This window comes from Neolamprologus multifasciatus, chromosome 17 (assembly GCF_963576455.1).
Source record: "Neolamprologus multifasciatus chromosome 17, fNeoMul1.2, whole genome shotgun sequence".
NCBI lineage: Eukaryota > Metazoa > Chordata > Actinopteri > Cichliformes > Cichlidae > Neolamprologus > Neolamprologus multifasciatus.
In genome coordinates, this window is record NC_140455.1 from 31,079,141 (window position 1) to 31,103,079 (window position 23,939).

General features: G+C 38.3%; 4 protein-coding genes across 5 annotated transcripts; 2 read left to right on the plus strand and 2 right to left on the minus strand.

The window, feature by feature from the left end:
• Nucleotides 1–71: 71 nt before the first annotated feature.
• On the minus strand, nucleotides 72–2,100 carry LOC146499649 (THAP domain-containing protein 5-like). Its single transcript, XM_085137763.1, has 3 exons — nucleotides 1,887–2,100; nucleotides 1,493–1,679; nucleotides 72–1,104 (listed from the first exon to the last, which is right to left on the minus strand). Exons 1-3 carry the CDS (start codon nucleotides 1,970–1,972, stop codon nucleotides 400–402), a joined length of 978 nt encoding a protein of 325 aa, XP_084993889.1. The 5' UTR covers nucleotides 1,973–2,100; the 3' UTR covers nucleotides 72–399.
• Nucleotides 2,101–2,616: 516 nt separating this feature from the next.
• On the plus strand, nucleotides 2,617–5,154 carry LOC146499650 (dnaJ homolog subfamily B member 9-like). 2 transcript variants are annotated; one of them, XM_085137766.1, is made up of 3 exons: nucleotides 2,617–2,731; nucleotides 3,017–3,258; nucleotides 3,546–5,154. In XM_085137766.1, exons 2-3 carry the CDS (start codon nucleotides 3,042–3,044, stop codon nucleotides 4,013–4,015), a joined length of 687 nt encoding a protein of 228 aa, XP_084993892.1. In that variant the 5' UTR covers nucleotides 2,617–2,731; nucleotides 3,017–3,041; the 3' UTR covers nucleotides 4,016–5,154. The 2 variants fall into 2 exon arrangements, with proteins under 2 accessions (XP_084993892.1, XP_084993893.1); XM_085137767.1 differs by lacking the exon at nucleotides 2,617–2,731 and adding an exon at nucleotides 2,738–2,927.
• Nucleotides 5,155–10,955: 5,801 nt separating this feature from the next.
• Nucleotides 10,956–17,502, plus strand: akr1b1.1 (aldo-keto reductase family 1, member B1 (aldose reductase), tandem duplicate 1). The gene is made up of 10 exons (XM_085137764.1): nucleotides 10,956–11,106; nucleotides 11,891–12,058; nucleotides 12,470–12,586; nucleotides 13,569–13,646; nucleotides 13,747–13,869; nucleotides 13,995–14,101; nucleotides 14,215–14,296; nucleotides 14,680–14,763; nucleotides 15,028–15,110; nucleotides 15,231–17,502. The coding sequence occupies exons 1-10, from the start codon at nucleotides 11,041–11,043 to the stop codon at nucleotides 15,271–15,273; spliced, it is 951 nt and encodes a 316-aa protein (XP_084993890.1). The 5' UTR covers nucleotides 10,956–11,040; the 3' UTR covers nucleotides 15,274–17,502.
• LOC146499652 (aldo-keto reductase family 1 member B1-like) lies at nucleotides 16,680–23,016 on the minus strand. Its single transcript, XM_085137765.1, has 10 exons — nucleotides 22,830–23,016; nucleotides 21,908–22,075; nucleotides 21,681–21,797; nucleotides 21,510–21,587; nucleotides 20,469–20,591; nucleotides 19,614–19,720; nucleotides 18,291–18,372; nucleotides 18,032–18,115; nucleotides 17,856–17,938; nucleotides 16,680–17,747 (listed from the first exon to the last, which is right to left on the minus strand). The coding sequence occupies exons 1-10, from the start codon at nucleotides 22,893–22,895 to the stop codon at nucleotides 17,705–17,707; spliced, it is 951 nt and encodes a 316-aa protein (XP_084993891.1). The 5' UTR covers nucleotides 22,896–23,016; the 3' UTR covers nucleotides 16,680–17,704.
• Nucleotides 23,017–23,939: the final 923 nt, after the last annotated feature.

Below are 23,939 nucleotides of genomic sequence, written 5' to 3' on the forward strand. Positions count from 1 at the left end.
TTTTATACATTTTTAAAACTATAAATGAATACATGAATATATATTACATTGTTATTACTGTCATTTCTTTCTTCTTCTTTTTTTTTTTTTGGTATTTGCTATATTATTTTGTTAGAAATTGTGTTTAAATTGTCTAAAACAGCCATGGCTTCATCCTTTGAGGATATGCATGGTCTGAGGCTGGTCTGACTTTATTATGTGTGTACGTATAAATTCAGGTCAGGATTAAGGAATCCAGCAGACATATGACTGAAGCGCAGCGTCTTCTGGTGTGCTTTGTGTAAGGTTTGTATGAAAGCATTTGCAACATGTCTACAAAAGCAAATCAACTGTAAGAATATATTAACATCTCGTTCCATCTTGTAAAAATTCAGACCAGCACAGATGATATACACTCTTTTAAACTTTCTGCTTCTCTTTAAAAACAGCACCATCCCTCTTCAGGAGAGCTACCTCGTTCTCCAGGGCACGGATCTTAGCCACCGTGCTCTCCTCCCTGCGATCCAGTTCTAAGATCTTTGCGTGCAAACTCAAGATCTTCCTCCAGAGCTCATCTTTGTCAGTATCCGGTCTGCAGTACGAATGCTCAAAAACAGAAACCTTCTCTTCATCAGTGAGTCCACTCTCTACTAAAAAACAGCTTGTGGTTTTGTCCTTGACCAGTTCCATGGGGACAAAGCTAAAAGCCTGACCCAGCACTGCCTGGAATGCATCTCCATCCATGTTTGCCCCTGCATCAGAGAATGAACCTGGCTCACAGCACAATACAGTCACAGCGGACTCGGCCTGCTCTTCAGAACAGAGTTCCCTGCTTGGAGACTGTGCTGCCGTTTCACCATCAAGTGGTTTCTCACAAGCAGCAGTCTGTATCTCAAAACGTTCTAAATGAGAGTCCAACACCGCAGGTTCAAATACCATCTCTGTGCGCTCCCCAGACATATTGTTTATCACTGCTGACTGGGACTTTCTGCCTGTTTTGCTCAAAATGAGTGGCCTTTTTTTACTGGCAGGAGAGTCGAATGTTGCAAGCTCAGGATCACCGAGTGAAATGTTGGTTTTAGCCTTGAGGCTTCTTTTCAGGTTTGTCGTTTTCTTCTCATCGTCCTGGAATAAAAGATAAAAGGTCTTCATTAATGGGAATCAACTGAAAATCAACACGTTTTGGCGCAACAAACGCGTGGTAAGAAACTGCTTAAATCCTTGCCTGCACTCTCTTCGTCACCACTTTTGAACCCTGTCTCTTGCTTTGATTGGTTGACCCCAGGTATTTAAACTCACCTGCCTTCACTACCTCTTTTCCTTGAAGTCACTGTTATAACATAGTACTAATATATACAAATATATATATAAATACAGGCTTAACTCCACAGGACCGCTTTATACGCTTTATACTCAAAGTTTTATACGCTTTATACTCAAAGTTTAAGAAGTTATTAAGAAGCTAAAATTGTATTCTGAGCTTGATGTTTTCTAAATGCTGCAAGATACATACATCTTCACTAGAAGGAAAAATGGTGGGGATGGCTGTATTCTTCAGATACCGGATTCCCCATCGAATATCGAAGCAGTCCGCTGTAAAGTGCTCACTGCACAGATACTGATGTCGACTCGGGGTCCACTGCTCCCTCTTCATGTTGCTCACCCATTTCTGAAGCCTGGACTTGTCTTGCAAAGGAAACCTTTGAGAGATAGACCGATAATAGAGAGCTTTAACTCTAAGCACTGGAGTGTGATTTGTTTCAGCCCAACAGTCTACCCGCGTGTCATTACAAGCAAGCACTATGATATACTTAGGTGACATCCTTTTTACTCCTCCTGCAAGTGACATCTTTCACCAATTAAGCCAAGCAACACGTTACAGATGAACTAAAACAACAAAAACATACGGGTAGAAGCTGATTCTCTTGTTGTCTTGTCTTGATGCATTCCCCCCACGGTTTCTGCAAACTCTCACAGCGCAGTAGCGTGGCATATCTGTAGTCAGACTACATGAAAACACCTCGGCGAGACCCGTTCGAGGATACAATTAGAAAAAAAACACAAACCACCTCGTAGATGATTATATCCGGCTTGTAGCCCTCGTAACGGAAGTGACGTGTACAGCATTTCTTTTCTTTTTTACTGGCTCTTTCACGTCATCACTTATTAGAAATATTTACATTGAAATTAAGATTCCCTATGAGGATATAACTTTTTTAAATAAAATTATTATTTTCATTATTTGTATTAAATAAAAACCTACAAAATAATAACGCACGCGCTAAATAAAAAATGTACCGATGGCAAAACCTGTATAGGTCTTACGGCATTTGTCTATAAAGTACAATCGACGTTTTAATATTTGAAATCTTTCATTTAAATTTACTATTGACTTTCAATGCTTCCGTTTCTCCAACCCTCGGATTATTTAAATATTCTAATTCTGCTAAATCGATTACGTCAAAATTGAATAGAAAAGCAAAGGCGGAAAAGATGAGCAGATTATTTTCTTGCGTTACCTATACCTACGTTCCGCCCTGGCCTTAAATCTTCCACGTGCGCATATTTTCCACCAATCACAACGGTCTGAATCACTGTGTTCGGAAACCCACCAATGGCGTTGCGAATCGTGGTGTTACGGCTCAGGAATGCTGCTAGACAACAACTGTTAGCTTTCGTTTCACATCAGCTGAGCTGGAACCTCCGGCGGTTAACACCAGTATCCCCGGGCTGTTTGTTACCTTGTATACAGGTAAGCTCTCAGTTTCAAGACGCTTTAACTTAGCTGCCGCCGGTGGCTCTTTATAGGGTATAATTTACAAGCTTTTAAAAGGTCAAACTAGTTTCTCCTCTTTTCCAATAAAAGTTGTCGTTTTTCTTGTTTGCGACGCCTTCTGCCTTCAGACTCGCTCGAAAGTTAATAACTGCTTGTATCATTTGACAAAACGGTAACAATTTTATCATTTTAAGGCTTCAGAAGTGTTTCAGAATTGTGTGAAACGTTTTTAACACAGTTGTCTAAATGCTGTTCTCACAGACGGAAAGGTGTCTAAACCACCAGTATGGCCACAGCGCAGTCGACGTTGCTGATAGCAGTGCATATTCTGCTCATCTCAGAGTTCATTCTGGGCAAAATGGACTACTACGACATACTGGGGGTGCCGAGAGATGCTACCGAGCGGCAGATCAAGAAGGCCTTCCACAAGCTGGCCCTGAAGTACCATCCTGACCGAAACAAGGGGCCAGACGCTGAAGCCAAGTTCAGAGAAATAGCAGAGGGTAAGTTACACATTATGTCAGTCTGTATTGTTGGGAAAGAGTCCTCATACAGTTGATCTAGAAACCTAAAAGCAAAGTAGTTGCTACTTAAAAGTTTGTTTTTAAGGATTCTGATGTTAGAGCGGACTAAAAGGGGAGGATCCGCCCCAGCAGTCACACCTTTCCTTGTTTTTGTTGACGTAATTGCACACTATGGCAACGGCTAAAGGGTTACACGCCCCATTCTGTGCTTTTTGTAACCCATTTCCTAATTAATTTAATCTTTTTTTTTTTTTTTTGTCCTCCAGCATATGAAACCTTATCGGATGATAAGAAGAGGCAAGAGTATGACCAGTTTGGACATAGTGCTTCATCAGGGGAGGGCCAGAGAGGAGGAGACTACGACTTTAACCAGCACTTCAAGTCATTCAACTTTGATGACATTTTCAAAGACTTTGACTCTTTTGGTCAACATCAACAACAACAACACCACCAACACCACTTTCACTCCCACTCTAATTCCCACCACAAGAGACACTTTGACAGCCACTTCCAGGCTCATCGAGAGGCCATGAATGGGCACAGGAGACAGTTTCAGCAGGGCAGCTTTGGCGGAGGACTATTTGATGATATGTTTGAGGACTTGGAGAAGATGTTTTCCTTTCACACGCACAGCTCCAGGACTGAGAACAGATTTCAGGGCTCAGGGAAGCAACACTGCAGGACAGTGACACAGCGCAGGGGGAACATGGTGACCACCTTCACTGACTGCTCCTAAGACAGGCTGAATAGTAGGTGCTGTCTTTAGCATCCACCTGCTCGAGACACCTCTGGGGAGGGGGGGTTTCTTTGTGGTTTTTCTTTGTGGAAATTGAAAGCTAATTTATCACGTGGTGAAACAGAGTGGCTTTGTGTGGTTTTTTGTAATTGTATGTAATTTCCTGTATGAACAAATATCTAAGCTAGCCTGAAAAATGGCTGCTTCCAAGCAATAACTCATTCATATTATTATTATAGCATAGTAATAAGTCTTAAGATCAGTCAGATACCTCCCTATCACCTCGCTTTCCAGGTTCATTATGTTTACTTGTGTTTTATGGTGGTACAATCTGTGATTCTCAGGCATGGCCTATGCTTAGTTTAAAAAGAGTACTTTTCTCTTGAGCAGTGAAGCAATTAGATGCATTAGAATTCACATTTGTGAAAATGTGTAACCATAACTCTGCAGCTATATAGGCCATATTTTATTTTATCTCATCAATAGAAACCTTTTTCTCATCCAAAACCAAGACTTGCAGGTTTTGCACATTTGGTTTCCTGACAACCCCCTTTTTTTCTTTATTTTGGTAAAAAGATACATTAACAATCAATTCTTCTAACTGCATTTGCGGATGCACTACATTCACCTGGAATGTGGACAGTTTGGCCATTATCAACTGTTACCTCGTTTAGGTTTTTTTTGGTTGTTGTAGGTTTTTTTCCTCTTCCAACAGAGTTGCATCTACCTTTTACTCAGTCAGGGTTGGAAATTAACATCAGTCCTAGGACAAAAACTGGCAGACTTGGCCACAGGCAAAGTCGGCGGAGGTGTGTGCATGCGTGATTTCTTGGCTGTTTGGTTGTTTTTTGTTTGTTTGTTTGTTGTTTTGTTTTTTTCATTTGGACCAGCTATCACAAAAACCGCCCAGGCTCATCTGCCAGTCAAACTGAGTGGTCTGACAAGTTAAGATTCCCTAAACTGATCATAATGTGCAATATTTAGCACCTTTGCTCTTCATGTTGCCTATCTTCTATAGACAGTGCTGTGTAAATGTCATTGTCTAATGTCTGCACTTTGAATGCGTGTGTGAGTGTCTTGAATATCAATTGGTTGCAAAATGTTTGGAGAATGAATAAAAAAATATATATTAGAGGAAAGTTTGTGCTTGTGTGTTTAACTGAATTGGGAAAGGAGGGAGGCAGTAATGCACTTGTGTAATTAGTCTTTGTTATTAATGTGCTTTATTGTTTATGGTTGTATTCTGATTATAAAATATGAATTATATTTGCATGTGAAGCACACACCAATGCAAATGTAGAATAAGTTCCGTGTCATGTGGTCTCATGAGATGAGATGCAGCTAAAAGGAGAAGCTGCTTGATGTGTGAAGCCACAAAGTGCAAGTTGCTGCACTGGCTTCTGCACACTGTTATCACTTAAATGAGACTGTAGTCTTACATGCATACATGTTATACAGTCTCAGATAAACAGACTGTAGCAGTTTTGTACAGTAAGTGAGAGATCCACTCAAGGATATTTACATAACACAACACAACTGCACATTGGATGATTCTTATGTGAAACTTAATAGTTGATTTGACTTAAAGACAGTTTTTCACACGCTCTTTTTAAGGGTTCAAATGCATGCATCATAACCCCCCCAAATTTTACTTATTTGGGTCACCCACTTACCAAAATACACAAGTAACCCACTTTCAGTTTTGCCAGCATTTTACCTGATAAGCAATTCTTGTCTACTTCCAGTAGAGGTCATACTTTCTTAAAGCAGGAAAAGTGTTTTGAGCGCAATCCGCAACATTCATTGGATTATCAGGTGACACAGAGGTAACCTTGACAAAAATAACAACATGGTGGGTTAGAAACCTAGGTAATGCTTTTTATTAAAATTCGGGCTATAATGCATTACAAGAAGGGTGAACCGTTCCCTTGATCTTATACTCATAGGGGTCTTTTGAAACACTCTTTCGCTGCTCCCTCACCCAGTTCCAATTTTCCATGGGAGACCCTACCAGGGGGCAAAGTCTCCCTGACAGCATAGCTCCTGGGATCTCTGGGACACACAAACCCCTCCACCACGATAAGGCAGCAATTCACAAATGGGTATCTGTAACACCTATACACTCAATACAATACTTTTATTAAACACTTTTAAATAAAGTCAAAATTTGAATTTCTCTCATAATCCACTGAGAGACTATATTTTCAAAAAATCTGCTGTTTTCAAAATACTGCACCTCCTCTCCTTAAATCCCCTCCCTGTTTTATCTTTCAATCTTGAAGTCTAAAGTTGGCTTAATTACATATTTTTACCCACTGTTTATCCAGCACAGCAATAAATAACAGATAATTATTTCATTTCATGAAATGGCAACTACAATTTCTCTATGTCATTTAGTGAGTTTTCCTCAAGTACAAAGCGAAAGCTATGAAAAGGTGTTTGCTTGCCTAAAACTGTGCTTAACTTACTTAATTGCTGTACCTGAGAAACAAACATAGCAGGAGGGTTAAAGCATTAAAACCGAATGCTCATGAGATCTAACCACAAGATGATAAAATAAAATATTAAAAACAACGTGAGAGAAAGACTGTGGCATAGCAATCCCCTTAACATCTCCATTTGAATAAAAACAAACACTGGTTAACAAGTAATCCTGATGGCCATCATATTTTTCATAAACTTGAATAAGGTTAGAGATCCAGCACGCCATGGTCTTGCAAATCTGCAGCGTTACAGAGCTAGCATGACACTGCAGATTTCTTTATCTCTAATAAAGCATTTGTTATCTTGTCTTTTATGACAACACACCTATAACACTGTGCTACAAATGAGGTAACTGGTTTGGTTTAATTGTAGGGCAGGCTCTGCTAGTTGGGCATGAAGCCATCGCACATTAAATATTATTTTTGTATGCAAAATACTCAAGCGTTTAATATCTATTTCATAGATGGTATTTCCCTTTCGATGTAAGTGGCCTCCTTGACTCCTACAAATACGTCCTTACTGTACTTAAGTACAAATTTCAGGAATCTATATTTTACTTAAGGTAGTTGTTTTTCCTGACCACTTTTACTCCCTACATGTTTTAACAAATATCTGTGCTTTCTTCTCCTTACATTTTTAAAACAGACTTATTACTTTAGCTTTTGAGGGAAGTTTTGTCATTGCTAGCTTTCAGACATCAAAGCGATTTGAGACTAAACAGTAACATGAAAGGCAATCCTGTTCGTGTATTAATCACCAGAGGATCGCCAAAGTCAGGGGTTAAAAGTGGGAAGATATTCTTTCGTTCTTTCTTTTTTTATTTTTTGACACAACACCAGAATGACTGCAGGTGTCTATAAGTTGCGGTACTTCGGGATCTAGGCAGCCTTACTGAAGAGGAGCAAACATAAAGGGAGTGACTTAAAAAAAAAGTGGCAGGTAGTTTCAAATGCAAGGTATCTATCAGCCTAACAAACATCAGCAAACACAAACTGTTTGTGGGCAGTTTGTCACACAGTGTGTTGCTAGCTAAAGGTCCAGTTGCTGTATTTCACAGGGAGAGAAAAGAAAGAGGGCTAACTTTACTCAGAGATGGAGAAAGATAAGAAAGACATGAGAGAAAGAAGAGAGATTGGATTTAAATGTAAGGACTGTTTAGTGGTATTTGATAAACTGTAAATGTAAAGCTCACATGTAATTCCTCATGTTTTTAAATCAGATATTCGGTCTGTACATTCAACATTATGTTTTTTTTACATTGTGAAATGTGCTATAAAACAAATCGAGGTAGACTAACTGCTATTTAAAAGCTGCCTGAAAATAAACAGGTTAGTGCAGGATAAACAGGTTAATTCGTTGTACTGTGATGATTCTAAAGTAAAGAACAGTGTGTGACTGGTGCCCAGTGACTGTCGTTCATGGTCAGAGTAAGGTTACATCAAGTGTAGCAGACATTCATATATATTCATTGACTGAATTCCACCTTCATACCAAATTTATACCATCTAGAAAAAAGGCAGCAGAAACAATGCTTGCTGTCAGTGTAGAGGATGGAATCAGCAGGGCAACTCATGAAATATCTGCTGACATCTGGTTTAATTACGTTGTGTAAATCCACAAAGAGCAGCAGGTCAGCTGATCACAGCCTGTACACTAGTCTGAAAGTCTCCTGAAGTTCTCAATAGAAATTATTGTCAGTTATGATTTTTTTCCCCTCCACACTCAGCGATTACAACCAATTTTAGGGTTCCCCCACCTGCTGAATCCCACTTTACTGTACACATTTTCCTGTTTTGAGGCAAAGTCATCCTCTACAATGTAGGCAACACAAAATAGAAATCTTTTCCTTTTTTTTCCTTCAGATTAAAGCTGAGTATAATTAGAATTTAAAAAAAGTTAGACTGAACGTTTGTATTCCCATCTATTAATATTATTTTATCATTATGTTAATATAACACAAGGTTCATATAGCTTTGCACACAAATAGAAACATCCTCCAAAGAGCTACTTTTTACTTTCTTATTTTCTTACATTTCAGAGCTTGTACAGTTTTATTTTTACTTAAGTAAAGAATTTGACTCAGTACTTCAACTTTTACTGGAGTAGTTTTTAACAGTAGCATCTGTACTTCTACATAAGCACAGAATATCTGTAGTTTTGCCAACTCGGCTTGTTCATGAAAATCAAAATCAAAAACCTTTTTTGAAATCCGGCAACGGGAGAAAAACAAAACAAAACACCAAACTCCGTGTTCCCAGTGTCTGACGAAACCTTCATCTGTAGTTGCTCTGCTTCCACATCTGCAATGTTGTTATTTTGTTTCTGTGACTGTGATCAGTTCCACTAGCGGGATTTGTCTTGGTGTCACAGCAAAGTTCAACCCTTTCGCTTTGCTTGGGCGAGTTGTCTGTCAGATAAAATTTTCACCCATTTGTTCACATCTTCGGTGTGGCCGCTGAGGACACACACATATTTTTCTGGTGTTCTTTATGGCATCAATTTCAGCAATGTCCTGAAAACATTCCTCAGAGATTTTGGTCCATATTGACATGACATCATCGCACAATTGCTTCAGATTTGTTTGTGCGATTTGTCTTGTTCCACCACATTCAAAAGGTAATGGAGTAGATTTAGATCTGGTGCTTTGGAAAGAAAACCTTGGGCCTAACTTTTATCTCCTTGAAGGAAGTTTGGTGTAAAAGAGAAGTCATAATCAAAATCTGTTTGAAAACAAAAAATTGTGAAAATATATATACATAGATTGTGTCTACATTTTTAACGCAACTGATAAAAACATCCGTATTATCAGGATAATAATGGATTGCATTTATATAGCGCTTTTCAAGGCACTCAAAGCGCTTTACAATTCCACTATTCATTCACTCTCACATTCACACACTGCTGGAGGCAGCTACAGTTGTAGCCACAGCTGCCCTGGGGCAGACTGACAGAAGCGAGGCTGCCATATTGCGCCATCGGCCCTTCTGGCCAACACCAGTAGGCGGTAGGTGAAGTGTCTTTCCCAAGGACACAATGACCAGGACAGAGAGCCCGGGGAATGAACCGGTGACCTTCCGGTTACAGATTCACTTCCCATTCCCTCGTTTCAACTACACCCTCAAACATAGTTATTCTTTTGGAATTCAGCCAAACAGGGTCAAGCACGCATAAGAACAAAGTGTTCCTGACAAAGAGGAGGACTGTATATCTATATTAACAAGGTTGGCTAATGAGCAGAGAAAAGTTTTTAAAGTTTTTATCATTAACGTTGTGATCTTTGTGAGAACATCTACATTTAGACATATTTCAATTTTGACATGTCACATTTAACATATCATTGAATCTGCAGCTGTAGTTTTCAGTGTGTTGCTGAAGTAATATTCACTGCATGATTCAGCATTTTGTTCTGAGAACAGAGTGCTGAATCACATGTTATCTTTTGCCTTCTGAAGATTACATGCACCAACATCTCAATAAACACACTTATATTTACAACGTCTTCACCTTGACAGAACAGGCCTTTAGTCAACAAAAAGTTACTGCTTCACTATCCTACTGCTGTAAACCCAACTCAGTCAGAAAAAGAACATTTTTCTTTTGTGTGTGTTTTGTGTGTGTTTCCCATAGTAAGTGAGTTCTGACAGATTTTTGGTCTTGGGACCATATATTTTGAAAGGCTTTCCTAACTTTGGGTTGCTGAATAAACCCTGCAGCAACCACTGAAGCTTTTTAGTTAACATTTAACACTTAAATTTGGCTCAAAGCCTGAGTGTGAAGGATGCTGTCTCTCCTCCTCCGCGTCCTATGTTCAAAGATTATTTTTGAGGGGGGATTAATTCATTCAGACTGACCTAAAATCACAAGCCGTGCTAATAGAAACTTTATCAAATTGCATAATCTTATCTACAATACTTTGTGTTCCTGTGATGGTTGTATACTAACATTTCACTTTCCTGTAAACTCTTGACACGACAGACTGCTTACTGTTTACAGCACTGTATATGGTTGTGAACATTATAGTGACTATACACTAATTGATGTCACAGACATGTGTGGCTATCACATATTTTTTGTAAACTGTAGAGGAGTCATCTATTGCTGCATTATAAGAGGTATCAATGGTAAGTGACAATTAAAAAATGTCATTTTATGTTTACGGATTTATGTTTACACATATAAGAGGTTAACAATTTAAAGTGAGATGCAGTCAATTGTTAGTTTCAGTAACACAATAATTTTGTTTGCAGCTTTTCAGATTTATGCTCAGACTGAATAAAGACATTGCTTTCAAATTTTCCACATTATCCAAATTGTGGAAATTATAGAACTACCCGTTAAAACAATGTATGTACACCTAACAGAATATTTCTGCACTGTGTGTAAGACAAGCGGGGCCCATTGAAAGCCCTCCTATTTCACTGATATTATGACGATGTAAGAGACAGTCTCCTCCTACTACAACAGAGAGTATATAGTAGCATGAGTCAGCACAATCAAACAGCGAGTGTTCCGACTGAGAACGTTACTTCAAAGCTACCAAGATGATACCTGCAGTTACACTTAACAATGGAGCAAAGATGCCAATAGTGGGTCTGGGCACCTGGAGGGTAAGTCTTAGAATTTTTTGTTTTAAACTAGCTCTGTGGGAGACTGCTAATCAGTCCATGCTCACCCTACTTTTCAATTAATATTTCTGCTACTCTCATTATTTTTCACTGGTTTCACTCGTCTATGTTATCTGTACTATTTATATTTAATTTGTTTTTATATAACAAATTCCCTAGCTTGCTGATAGAGTCTGGTTACAAAAGAAAGCAAAGTAACATGTTGTTTACATAGTGCAACTAAAGTCCAATAAACTGGATTGTAGAGGCTAATCCTACGTGACGCGATGTCACTGGTTTGCATGAATTAATTAAACAATCCAATAACTCCAGCAGTACTTATCTTGTCCTTTTTGGTCTTTATTCCAACATCATTTTAAAATAACAGCGCAGCGGTCACAAACTGCTTGCCTTCTTGCGATTAACAACACACCTGACCCGATTACGTGCGTCTACCTTAATTACCTTTACAGGAACCTACAATACAGAAACTAAAAAAGGTGACCTCTAGCGGCAACATAAGGTATCAACCCCAAAATGTCTCCTACATGAATAGTGATACTGGTGTAATCTGCTCCACGAGGCTAAACATTAATATTTTATCGCTTAATTAACTTAATGACCAGTGCAAAATAGCTGTAGTAGTTATACTGGTGTTGCCAATATGTGTATTACATTCATATCTATTAACCCATTATCAATCAGTGATAAGTCTGGAAGACAAAAGAAAACCGCTTCCACACTTGCTTTATTCATTCCATGTTGTTCTATCACCTTACCTGTGCAGTCAGAACCAGGAAAAGTGACTGAGGCCGTGAAAGTCGCCATAAGTTGTGGCTACAGACACATAGATGGCGCTTATGTGTATCAGAATGAAGAAGAAGTTGGAGCTGGAATCCATGCAATGATTGATCAAGGAGTGGTAAAGAGGGAAGACCTATTCGTTGTGAGCAAGGTGAGCTTTAGAGAGAGCCAATAAAAATGAGTATAAATCATTTTATTATCTCAGGTTGTCTTCCAAAGCAGTGGCTTTGGAAGACAATCTGAGGCATGTGGCTTTCCACACCATGGTGATCCCTTTACATGAAAGATCCCCAGCTCAGATGGGATAAAGACACAAGCTAGTGAATTCCTACTGCTGGTTCCAAGGGTTGGTGGAAGGGTTGTGTCAGGAAGGGTATCTAAGCCGAATCAAAGGCAACCACTCTGGAAATAAAGGAGCAGCTAAGCAGCAGTACCTTTCTAGTATTTATGTTGTTAGTTGCATAAGAAAATAATGAGGGTACAATGGTCATACTATAACATGTTTACAGCGTTGGGGGAAATGAGACACCTTGTTTGTACAACTCCTGTTTATTTTTCCTAGTTATGGTGCACCTTTCACCTTCCATCTCTGGTGAGAACAGCTTGTGAGAAGACTCTCAAGGACCTGAAGCTGGACTACCTGGATCTTTACCTCATGCATTTCCCAATGGGGACCAAGGTCTGGAAACTTCTGTCCAGTCCTTAAAATACAGTTAACTTTCTCTAAAATCTCTGTGATATAATAGTGTTTATAATGAACTGCAATTCATTATTATCAGGATGTCCAAAAACTCACTGAAAAGCCTTCAGCTAATCCAAAATGCTGCAGCAAGAGTCCTGACAGGGACTAGAACAAGATGGCATATTTCTCCTGTTTTGGCTTCCCTTCATTGGCTTCCTGTTAAATCCAGAATTGAATTCAAAATCCTGCTCCTCACATACAAGGTCTTAAATAATCAGGCGCCATCTTATCTTAATAACCTTGTAGTACCATATTACCCTATTAGAGCACGTCGCTCCCACTCTGCAGGCCTACTTGTTGTTCCTAGAGTATTTAAAAGTAGAATGGGAGGGAGAGCCTTCAGTTTTCAGGCCCCTCTTCTGTGGAACCAGTTTGGATTCAGGAGACAGACACTATCTCTACTTTCAAGATTAGGCTTAAAACTTTCCTTTTTGCTAAAGCATATAGTTAGGGCTGGACCAGGTGACCCTGAATCCTCCCTTAGTTACGCTGCCATAGATTCCCATGATGCATTGAGTTTTTCCTTTCCAGTCACCTTTCTCACTCACTATGTGTTAATAGACCTCTCTGCATCTAATTATATCTGTTATTAACCTCTGTCTCTCTTCCACAGCATGTCTTTTATCCTGTCTTCCTTCTCTCACCCCAACCGGTCACAGCAGATGGCCGCCCCTCCCTGAGCCTGGTTCTGCTGGAGGTTTCTTCCTGTTAAAAGGGAGTTTTTCCTTCTCACTGTCGCCAAAGTGCTTGCTCATAGGGGGTCATATGATTGTTGGGTTTTTCTCAAAAGAAGCGCCTTGAGGCGACTTTTGTTGTGATTTGGCGCTATATAAATAAAATTGAATTGAATTGTATTATCAGACTGAACTATGCAGTCTAAATTTAATACTGTCTTGAACACATCTTTTGGGCACTGCAGCCAGGAGATGAGCTTTTTCCTGTGGATAAGGATGGGCAGGTTATTTCTGACAACAGCAACTTCTTGGACACTTGGGAGGTAATATAAATGACTTATTGCACAGTGATAATCCCGTGGACTTGCTGACAACCAAATTAAAATATGCTGTGCTAAAACCAGTTTATGATTTATCTTTAAGGCAATGGAAAAGCTGGTGGATGCTGGTTTGGTCAAAGCTATCGGCATTTCCAACTTCAACAAAGACCAGATTGAAGCCTTACTTAACAAGCCTGGCCTCAAGCACAAGCCTGTCAACCACCAGGTAGATTTTGCAAAATTTTTTTTTTATTTATTTTGAATTCTGGAGGCATGCACTGTTAAAAAATGAAATGAAAATAAAAATAAAATAAAGTCCCCGAAATGTGGTTGTTGTTTTTTTTTTTTTAGATTGAGTGCCACCCATATCTGACCCAAGAGAAGATGATCAACTACTGCCACTCAAAAGGCATCACAGTGACAGCATACAGTCCTCTGGGCTCCCCTGACAGACCCTGGTAAGAGGATGTACAATCTATTGTAAACAAAGCTAATGTAGGCGTATAATCAGCTTTACTTCTCGAGGATATTAACAGTGTCACATTGTTTTTCTTGTCCTCTTCTACTAAAGGGCTTCATCTGATGAACCCTCGCTGCTGGAGGAACCTAAGATCAAGGCCATTGCTCAAAAGTACAAGAAAACTCCAGCACAGGTACTGTGGAATTACACAAGTCAGGAATTTTGAAATTTGAATTTCTAAATGAGACATCTCATGTTGGGTAAAAGGTCAGATATCAGACCGTAGGATCACGAGTGTGCAGCACAACCAGAGAACAACGAGATGCAGTATTTAACTAATACTGAATATCTTAGTTATTGGCTGCATGTTGTCTCCTGTGGAAAACCAAAAACTGTGTGCTTACAGTTATGCAATGCTACATTTCAAAGGTTTAATTACTGACATCAGCAAGAAGAAAATCAATACTGTCATGTGGTGGATTAGATTAGAAGGCTTATTAAAAAAAATTTTGAATCATGGGAAATTGAAATAATACTAAACTGAATGACCACTGCTCGTTTGAACCATATCCCCAGGTTCTGATTAGGTTCCACATCGAAAGAAATGTGGTTGTCATTCCAAAGTCAGTAACACCCCATCGTCTCAAGGAGAACTTCCAGGTACAGTAATCATAAATATTCATGAGCAGATTTAGTTTTTAGTCTTTTTAGCTAATATAGTGTATTCTCACTGAGCAGTTATCATATTTAGATTTATTTGTGTAGTAATCTGCATTGTTGGGGGAATTTAGGTCATGGACTTATGCAAAAATCTTTATTTTTCTATGTTCTCATTTGGATTTTCATTATACTTGTTGGGTTCCATAGAGCAGCTCATATAGTTTGTGCAGGTTATAAGTTATTTTTCGGTTCTGTCTTTTTCAGCTGTTTGACTTCAAGTTGAGCAAAGATGACATGAAGGACATCCTCAGCTTGAATAAGGACTGGAGAGGCTTCGCATCACAGTGGTGAGTAAAAATGAAGGAAGATTAAGGGTAAAGGGGATACAGAAAAAATAAAGGCGTGGCATTATTCTAAAATAAACTGTGCTATCAAGTAATGGCTATTTCTTGTCTTCTTTTTTCCAGGGCTTCAAAGCACAAAGACTTTCCCCTTAATGCAGAATACTAAGTTAATATGGTTCACCATGCATTGTTTATATCAGTTTTGCTTGAATGTTTTCTGCAGAATTAAAAAAAAAAAAAAAAAATCAATAAAATGAACAATGCAACTTGTGTGGCTTTTTAAAAAAAACCCTGTTAGGACATTTGTGTTTTTTAAGCCACAGTGAGGGTTTTGGAATGAGAGAGGCATTTCACTGAAAATGTCAAATAGTTCTGCCAGAACTAATTTACAGTTTGTAAATGCACCATGTTGTAATCCATGTAATTAAAAATATGGATGAAAAGGCACAAAATAAGCCAGTAATTAAACTGTAGATCTATCAGTACAAAAAAACCAGCATCTTCTTGTTGACATGATTTAAAAAAACAACATTTGTTCCTTCATACCTATATGGTATTCTTTTTTTTTTTCTTAGGAGAAAGGGGAAAAAAATCACCTTACTTTTGGGAGCTAATGTAGGACTTTGGGAGGAAGCCACCGGCAGGTGTGGCTTTTACATGTGGGTACCTTAATAAGATCTAAAAGCACATATGACCTAATCCTGGGGTGCACTCATCCTCACTGCCAGAAGGGATGATCATAACTGTCCAATCAGTCTTTCCTCCCATTAAAATATATTGTGTCCATTTCCTGTAAGTTAGTACAAGTTCATTGTGGTGCATAGTTTGACTACGTATATATCCCATAACTCAGTCATCTCGAAACATTAGAGGCACTAATGATTAAATGATCAGCTGGGCATTAAATGCTGAAGTTGCCTGATAATAAGATGAAAATTTAAATCACATGCCCTAAGAAGAGAATCCCAACTGTATACCGTTGCTCTGAGGGAATAAACAAACTTGTTTCAATTTTACCAGTAGCTGGTGCTTTGGTTCCTGAAAGGATTGCTTCACCCTTGGGTGAAAGGTCAAATCCCCTTCTATTCCTTATTTTATCAGACATTGATGTCTTTTGTGTTACTGCATTTTAAAATGAATACATAATTAAAAAATAAATAAATGAAAAGACAGTGTAATAAGAAAATATGCAGTTTGCTGCCCAAGAGCAACAAGATGACAGCACCCTGCTGACATGACAGAAACCTCTACAACTATATGCCCTGAATGTTAAACATGTTGCCTGTGGGCCAAGAGTGTTTCATTCATAAATCATTCATAAGACAAACTATTTTTTTTAAAAGACCAAAAAGGTACTGCTACTTCTGTGTGGTGACGTAATGCTAGCACCACTTTATGGGAGTGAACAGATACACGAAATACAATAGTGTAGCCAACTTTCATAAACTCTTTTATGAAGTTTTTATTCTTTTTGTAGATCCAATTTGAGCTGTACATTTTAGTTCCTTCCTACGGAGAACAGTAAATAAACTTCAAAGATCATAAAACAAAGCATGAAAAGCACAGACAATGGCTGGAGTAGGACTTTTAATTGTTTTTAAACACTCAGTTTAATTTCAGCTCTTTGTATCCTACAACTCGCAGAACAGCAACAACACAAGAAAGAGTGGCCTACAGACCGGTTGTAGCACATAACTTGTACACTGCCTCCATCTGACAATAGATTTCACTGCAGATAGATGGCTCTAGTGACCCTAGTGTGGAGTAAACGCGCTCGCTTTGCTCGACCATAAAACGAGCATGAGAAGCAAAAGCCACACCATTATAACACAGTAATACACATGAATACAAAGCTCCAAATACTGTATGGCATGACTCTAAGGCAACATGTGCTTCACAGAGATAAGTTTATAAATTCACCATTTTTTTGCCTCTGTCAGGGACTGCAGGTTTCACGTTTAATGCAAATTAAATCAAATTTTATATATAAATGAAATACATTTTTAAAAATTGTTGGACATTAAAGCTTAAAGGTAGTTAAGATTGCTCTTGCATGTGACACTACTAGACATGAAAAACTACAAACTAAATGACATTGTAAAGTCTATGATTTTTAAGTATCTTCTTTTATTCTCTTCAGTAACTTAACAAATACGTTTACTTCACCCCAAGGCCCAATGCCAATATGCCACTACAGGAGTGCAAAATCCAAAACATAATTATATTATATTATAATAACCCAAAGATCAAATTAAGCATCAAGTTGTCTTTGGAGTGTGTGTATAAACTTTAGTGGTAACACAGGAAGCTGGTGTTTTTCCTGAGAAATGTAAGAGGAGTCAAAGCCACAGCAGGGTCATTCCATGAAAAAAAAAATAAATAAAAAAAATAAAAATCAGTGTTTCCACCTAGCCACTCATGTCAACTGACTTCTTTTGTACAATAACTTTCACATACTCGACTGTGAAGTGGGAACTTTTTTCCAGATTTGATTGATTTTATATGCAATAACCCAACAGCATAAACACATAAAGAAGAGGAAAGTAAGCAATAACAAAGACCCAGTGTTAACATGTGGAAACTTTCCAGTTTTCTTCTCAGAATTCAGCGTTGAATGGAAAGTCCTTGTGCTTTGTGGCACTACAAAGAGAGAGAGGGAGAAAAGAAAAAAATGAAATTCAAGCCATGACTCCCTGTTATCCAACTCACAACTCTATGTTTAAAGCGCACACAATTATCCTGCCTCACCCTTGCATTGGACAGACTCTCCAGTTCCTATTAAACCCCAGTATAGTCTTCATTTCCTCCTCAGTTAATTCAAAGTCAAACACCTGCAAATATGTATAAAATATAAGAATAATGACCCAACCAAAAGAAGTTTAAGTAACAAAATGGAAAGATAATCAATCTCCCCAGCTAAAGACCTGGGAATTCTCTTGAATGCGCTGCGGTGTGATTGACTTAGGGATCACAATCACATTTCTCTGGATGTGGAGGCGGATCAGGACCTGGAAATAAAAGAATTCAGGCTATTAACGTGATAAGGTGATTAAGCTCAATATAATGTTTCAGAGTACATAAAATAAGCAAGATTGATTTTACTTTTTTTTCTCTTGGATAGAAGTTACTCAAAATAAAATAGAATATATCAGTGGCATGTTCTGCCCAGAAGGAGAGCTGTACCTGAGCAGGTGTCTTCTTGTGTTTCTCAGCGATGGCTTTAATGTTGGGATCCTCCAGGAGTGAGGGATCTTCTGGTTTAGCCCTGCATTTTCAATACATGTTCAATGAGATTTTCTCTGTGTACAAAATAGTGTATTCTGTAAAATAAATAAATGAAACCCTGGTCTCATTGGCTTGTTACTTAACCCTTTAAGACCTACCATAGAACCAAGTCGGCCAGAGCTTATATTATATTTTTACATGTTGTAGTGCCATTTTTGGGAGCATTTCAAGTTGCTATACATCAATACAACCATTACAGCCTACATTTTAATAATATGTATGCATTAAGTGCATAGTAATTACATAAATTGCAAAAAAGTGCAATAAACTACAAAAAAATTGAAAATCGTTTTTGTTTTTTTAACATATATTTCTAGTTAGAGAAATTTAAGAGGCTTATCCCTCAAAACTGTAAATACAAAAAAGTTGCACAAAATAGTTTCCTACCACAGGAAATTTATTTTAAGTGTCTTCATAGTTTTATTTTTGAAATACACCAATTTTTATATACTGCAGGAAAAACAAAAATAAATATTATAGTGCAAATTTGCAAAAAAGCAGCATGTGCATCAAAATAAACTATTTCCAGCAGTGCAATATGAGTTCTAAGCATCCCAGAAACGACACAGAAAGTCATAAAGTCAAAGATAACTTTTAAAAACACCAGTATAGGCTCGTGAGGCTATATGGTAAAAAAAAAACCCAAAAAACTACATTTCCGCGAAAATGAGGTCACTTCCGGTTTCGGGCAGGTCATGGCGGACATGCAAAAGTTCGCGGTGACGTCTATTCCAACGTAGGAAATGTTATGAACAGCTGATCGGATCGGCAAAGTGTGTTTCTGGAATATTATGTTTTTGTTGCTGCAAGCGCTTTTTATGCAGTTTTTGCAAAGCTATATGTGGAAGGAAACTGTGACCGAGGACAAGCTGATGGCATAAGATGTAAGTACAACTCCTCCGGTTCTATATGCAAAAAAAAAATATTGCGCTAGCTTACGTGGTTGCAGTGCTACTGGGATTTAAAAATAGTTATGCAAAACAGAGCGTGCCCGCTCCGACTGGTTTTAAAGGGTTAATATCAAACTCGTGACAACATGTGACACAGAGAGAAAGAGGAACAAGAGTCATGAGTTGAAACTCGCTAAAGGGATTTAATAGGTTGAACAGTATTGATAAATATTATAAAGGGAATCAACCAATGTGAGTGTGAAGTATTTGGGGACTTTTCAAGGCCTGTTGAAGTCATTTTGAGGAAAACCTATTTGCCATGCCTACTGACCATGGTCTGTCAGGGGATCCCAGGGGGCTGTAAGCTGTCACCGAGATACCCTGGGAGTGGCAGTAGTTGATCAGCTTGTCCTGGGTCAGGTATGGGTGGCACTCCACCTAGTGGGAAAAATGAGAAGCAAATAAGAGTGATAAATCTATGCATGTATCATGTCAGTGAACCCCTTCAAAACATGCACATATTATTATTATTATTATTATTATTATCATCATTATCATCATCATTATTATTATTATTACTACATATTACTTTAGTATATCCATTAAATGACTGAAGAAAAGAGAAGGAAAACAGCTTCACTTAAAAATTCTGCATTGAATTTCTTGTCAAAGGACTAATATTTGTATAAAAAGACTCTTAGCATGGTTAAATGAAGTATTTTAGTACTGGCTTAGAAGAAGATACAAGACCATAAGCCTTCAGAGCCTGCTGGATCTATTTGGCATCATTTTCAGTGAATTTCCTGGTAAGCAGCTATAGCACTGCTGTGCTCTGATGACAAAAAGGAAAAGAATTGCGCTTTAATCTAATATAAGACACAACGTGACGTTGATGGTAAACCATGATTCGAAGAACAAACAAAAATATAAGGTCACCTCAACTAATTGGCCCAGCCTGAGGGGAAACTGCTGCAGCCCATCATGAACTAACAAGACATTTATTTCTCAGGCCTCACAGGAGGAGACAGATAATGCTATTACGGGCTCTTGCCCTTTAAGAAGAGCAAGCATGAAACATTAATGTTTTCTTGTTCCTTCATAGCCCTGAGTATTTAACTTTCACAACAGCTAACTCTAACAACAAACAGAAACGGTTATTTTATGCAATACAAATCATTTAGCATACCTGGTTGTTGGCAGGCTTGTATTTGAGGCCCGGCTTGTTGAGAATGGCTTCAATCTGCTCCTTGTTGAAATTGGAGATCCCAATAGCTTTGACCAAACCAGCATCTACCAGCTCTTCCATTCCCTGAGAACATTTGGGATAAAAAACACAAGGACTTTGGTGCTGGAGCCTCCAATAATGCCAAACCAACCTTGACTGACTGGCTAATATTATTTGCCAGCGTCGAACCATCGTAGATATAGGTGTTAGTGTGCACGATATGCAATGATATAAAAACTTTTTTTCCTTCAAGATTATGATTTTGTCTGAAAAATAAATAAAGATTAAAAAAAATAAAACAAAATAATCAGAATTACAGAACAGTAACAGATATTTTCATTAATAATGAAATTATTAATGGAAACAGAATAAAAGTAAGTTGGAAGTAGTGGAGGCCTATTTCTTGTAATTACCTCAGTATATCTGCAGAATTGTTTTTTTCTCTCTTCCCATATTTTTTTACTGTTTGATAACTGTAGTGGTTTTCTCAGCCATAACTTTGTCCTCAATGAAAATCCCACAAGTTCTCAGATGGGTTCATTTCGGGACTCTGGGCTAGTCATTTCATTATTTCATGTCAACTTCAAGGAAGTGGTTTACCCATTGTGCAGCGTGACAAGGAGAACTGTCTTACATAAAAAATGCTGACTGATTGGAAGCAGATGGGACTGAGGGAACAATGTGCCAATGAAGACACTGATAAATGTTAGTGCTCACACTGCTGTGTATCTGTATAACATGACCATCTTTTCCCTTAAACCATGATCCTTCCTGATCCAAACTGACTGACTTTGTCACACATACTGGGTGCAGTTTTTCCTGGTTTGACACACAACACAATTTCTTATCTCCACAAAACAAAATGAAGTCTGCCATTGTCACTAAAGTGATATACTTTGACCTCTGTAATACTCACACCATGCTCAAAATTATTAGGGCAGCACTATAAGTATGCCAAAGTGTAATTCAGATCACCTATCACACACAGTCTTATTAACTTACCTCCCATGTCTCCAGGAAGCTGGTGTTATCACTGATGGTTTGTCCTGTACTGTCCGTAGGAAAAAGCTCATCACCTGCCTGCAACATGACAAAGGGATTATGCGCCACTAAACAAGATGACAGCAGCAAAGAGTTAAAATATTTTTATGTTTAAAACAAAAGTGGTCCTACCTTAAAACCCATGGGCCAGTGCACTAAATAGAGATCTAGGTAGTCCAGTTTAAGATCACTGAGAGTCTTCTCACAACCCTTCCGGATCAAGGACTTTTCATGAAAAGTACACCACAGCTGGGAAATGAAAGCACACATAAGGCACGCACTGGTAATCAATTTAGTATAAAATCTTAAAAAACAAACAAACAAACAAAAAACTGGTACTTTTTGCACCAATAGCTCACCTTGCTTACAATAAAAAGATCCTCTCTTTTGACCACACCATCCTTGATCATAGTGTGGATACCTTCACCCACCTCTACCTCATTCTGGTAGACGTAGGCACCATCGATGTGCCTGTAACCTGCAGAAATGGCTGCTTTCACTGCATCGGCAACTTTGCCAGGTGGAGACTAACAAACAAGAGATGGTTAGCTGTTGTGGTACTTCACCCTGGCAGTTAAAAGAATCATTTAGACTGCTGTACCAAAACATCATGGTAGACTTATACATGGACCTGTTGTTTCTATGCAGACAATTAATAGTTAACATTTTGCACACTTCACAAAATGTAACTTAGAAAACACGAGTTCCACTTCCTGATTTTGTCTTGTTGGGAAAGGACCACTAAATAGGTTACATCTACTGTCCTTGTCTCGTGTCCTCTTCACATATACCTTTCGTCCAGTGATGCTATAGTCTAACTGTTTTCCTAATGTTAATTGCTACTTTTTCCATTATACCCACTTAGCTAAAAGCAATATCTGGCAGACAAATTCAATTTGAATTTCAACGACTTGTCAGTGCTTGTAACAAATCCTTAAATTACTCTTGATTCTGCGCACTGAATAACAGTGAAGCAAACATGGGGCATTAGAGGACTGCCCCAGCTTCGCACAGACTTTGTCATGGTTCTAGAAACTCGGCCAAGGTGGGCTCCACTCCCAAAGGTGGGGTCCTAAAGTGAAAATAATGTCGAGCAGTAATTTCTGTAGACGATATATGCAATTTACCTCGAAATGTCGAAAGATAATACGATAGAAACTTGTTTTAAACGGCCATTATTCGTCTTCCAACCATATTTTCTGTTGGCATGTTAGCTTACATAAAAGGCTAACTACAAACTTGTGCAAAGTCGGACGGCATAATAAATGAAAGCAGACGCACCTTCCACGTCCCCAGTCCCAAAATGGGCATTTGTGCACCGGTGTTGAGTTTCACTGAAGTTGCCATTTCTGTAGTGGACGAGCAGAACCTGAATGTGGTTGAAAGCAGACGAGGAGCGAGAGCAAATGCCAAGTGCACCGCAGAGAGCTAGTAGATCGCTAGCGTCGTCGATCGATTAATGATGTCTTTTAATTCTTTTCTGCAGGATGTGCTACAGGCGGCAGTCGCACGCATCTGCCAGTGTATTTACTGATAAGCAGCATCATTTTACATTGATTGACATTTTTTAAGGGAAGCTCAAGTACCTTTACAATCGTAAGTAACTTAGAAATAAATATTAATAAAATACTGAAGGACTATGGATAATGCTCCAGAAAATACTGACCTAAAAAACAAACAAACAATAAAACAGTGCAAAAATCTCATACTACCCCCCATTTCTTTATATTTTGCTAGGAAAATGGGAACAAGCATACATGAAAATGAAACAAAAAGACAGTTTGTACAATTCCAACAGTCAGTATGTGGTATCACCACCTTTATTTTTTAATGCAGACTGAACTTCTTCAGACAAGCCTTTCTGGTTTCTTTAAGTAGTCTTCAGAAATAATTTCAGTTAGTCTCCAATAGCCGGAGAATTTAGTTTTTAGGCCTGCAACTTGTGCTCAATAAAGGACACACTGCACACCACGCCAAGATATGTCGAGTTTTTCGGTAACACGAATCACCTTGTTTCTGCAGAAATACATTTTAAGATGACCTTTATTAGCCCCACAGGTGGGACTAATAAAACTAATTTTTTGGGTATTTTTAATAGATTTAACTAAAGAATCTGCAACAAAGTTTTTGACGGGCTTCCAATAACAAATAGCATAAAAACACAACATTTAGCTAGGTTTTTTGTTTGTTTTTTTGCCAAGTTGACTGTTATGTGCAGGAACAATACTGGTTCATCTCTTGAGTTAGGTGCCTTTTTATGCTTGAATAATTATTATGATGAGGTAAAAGCACATGTCTGACAAATAAGTGAAAAGGGAGCCAAAATCCAAAGAAATAATATGGAACAGTTCAGAAAAATCTGGAGAACTATTGTGCAAGGCCACCTAAAAA

What these genes read in the sequence shown, in the direction of transcription:
- LOC146499649 (XM_085137763.1), bottom strand. Translation starts at nt 1,972, where the DNA reads ATGCCACGCTACTGCGCTGTGAGAGTTTGCAGAAACCGTGGGGGGAAT. An exon ending in AAGAGAATCAGCTTCTACCC is followed by an intron (nt 1,680 to 1,886) that starts GTATGTTTTTGT and finishes TATCTCTCAAAG; the next exon opens with GTTTCCTTTGCAAGACAAGT. An exon ending in TTTTTCCTTCTAGTGAAGAT is followed by an intron (nt 1,105 to 1,492) that starts GTATGTATCTTG and finishes CTTTTATTCCAG; the next exon opens with GACGATGAGAAGAAAACGAC.
- LOC146499652 (XM_085137765.1), bottom strand. Translation starts at nt 22,895, where the DNA reads ATGGCAACTTCAGTGAAACTCAACACCGGTGCACAAATGCCCATTTTG. An exon ending in ACTGGCCCATGGGTTTTAAG is followed by an intron (nt 21,588 to 21,680) that starts GTAGGACCACTT and finishes GTCATGTTGCAG; the next exon opens with GCAGGTGATGAGCTTTTTCC. An exon ending in ACAAGAAGACACCTGCTCAG is followed by an intron (nt 18,116 to 18,290) that starts GTACAGCTCTCC and finishes TTTTATTTCCAG; the next exon opens with GTCCTGATCCGCCTCCACAT.
- LOC146499650 (XM_085137766.1), top strand. Translation starts at nt 3,042, where the DNA reads ATGGCCACAGCGCAGTCGACGTTGCTGATAGCAGTGCATATTCTGCTC. An exon ending in GTTCAGAGAAATAGCAGAGG is followed by an intron (nt 3,259 to 3,545) that starts GTAAGTTACACA and finishes TTTGTCCTCCAG; the next exon opens with CATATGAAACCTTATCGGAT.
- akr1b1.1 (XM_085137764.1), top strand. Translation starts at nt 11,041, where the DNA reads ATGATACCTGCAGTTACACTTAACAATGGAGCAAAGATGCCAATAGTG. An exon ending in ACTTCTTGGACACTTGGGAG is followed by an intron (nt 13,647 to 13,746) that starts GTAATATAAATG and finishes TTTATCTTTAAG; the next exon opens with GCAATGGAAAAGCTGGTGGA. An exon ending in ACAAGAAAACTCCAGCACAG is followed by an intron (nt 14,297 to 14,679) that starts GTACTGTGGAAT and finishes CCATATCCCCAG; the next exon opens with GTTCTGATTAGGTTCCACAT.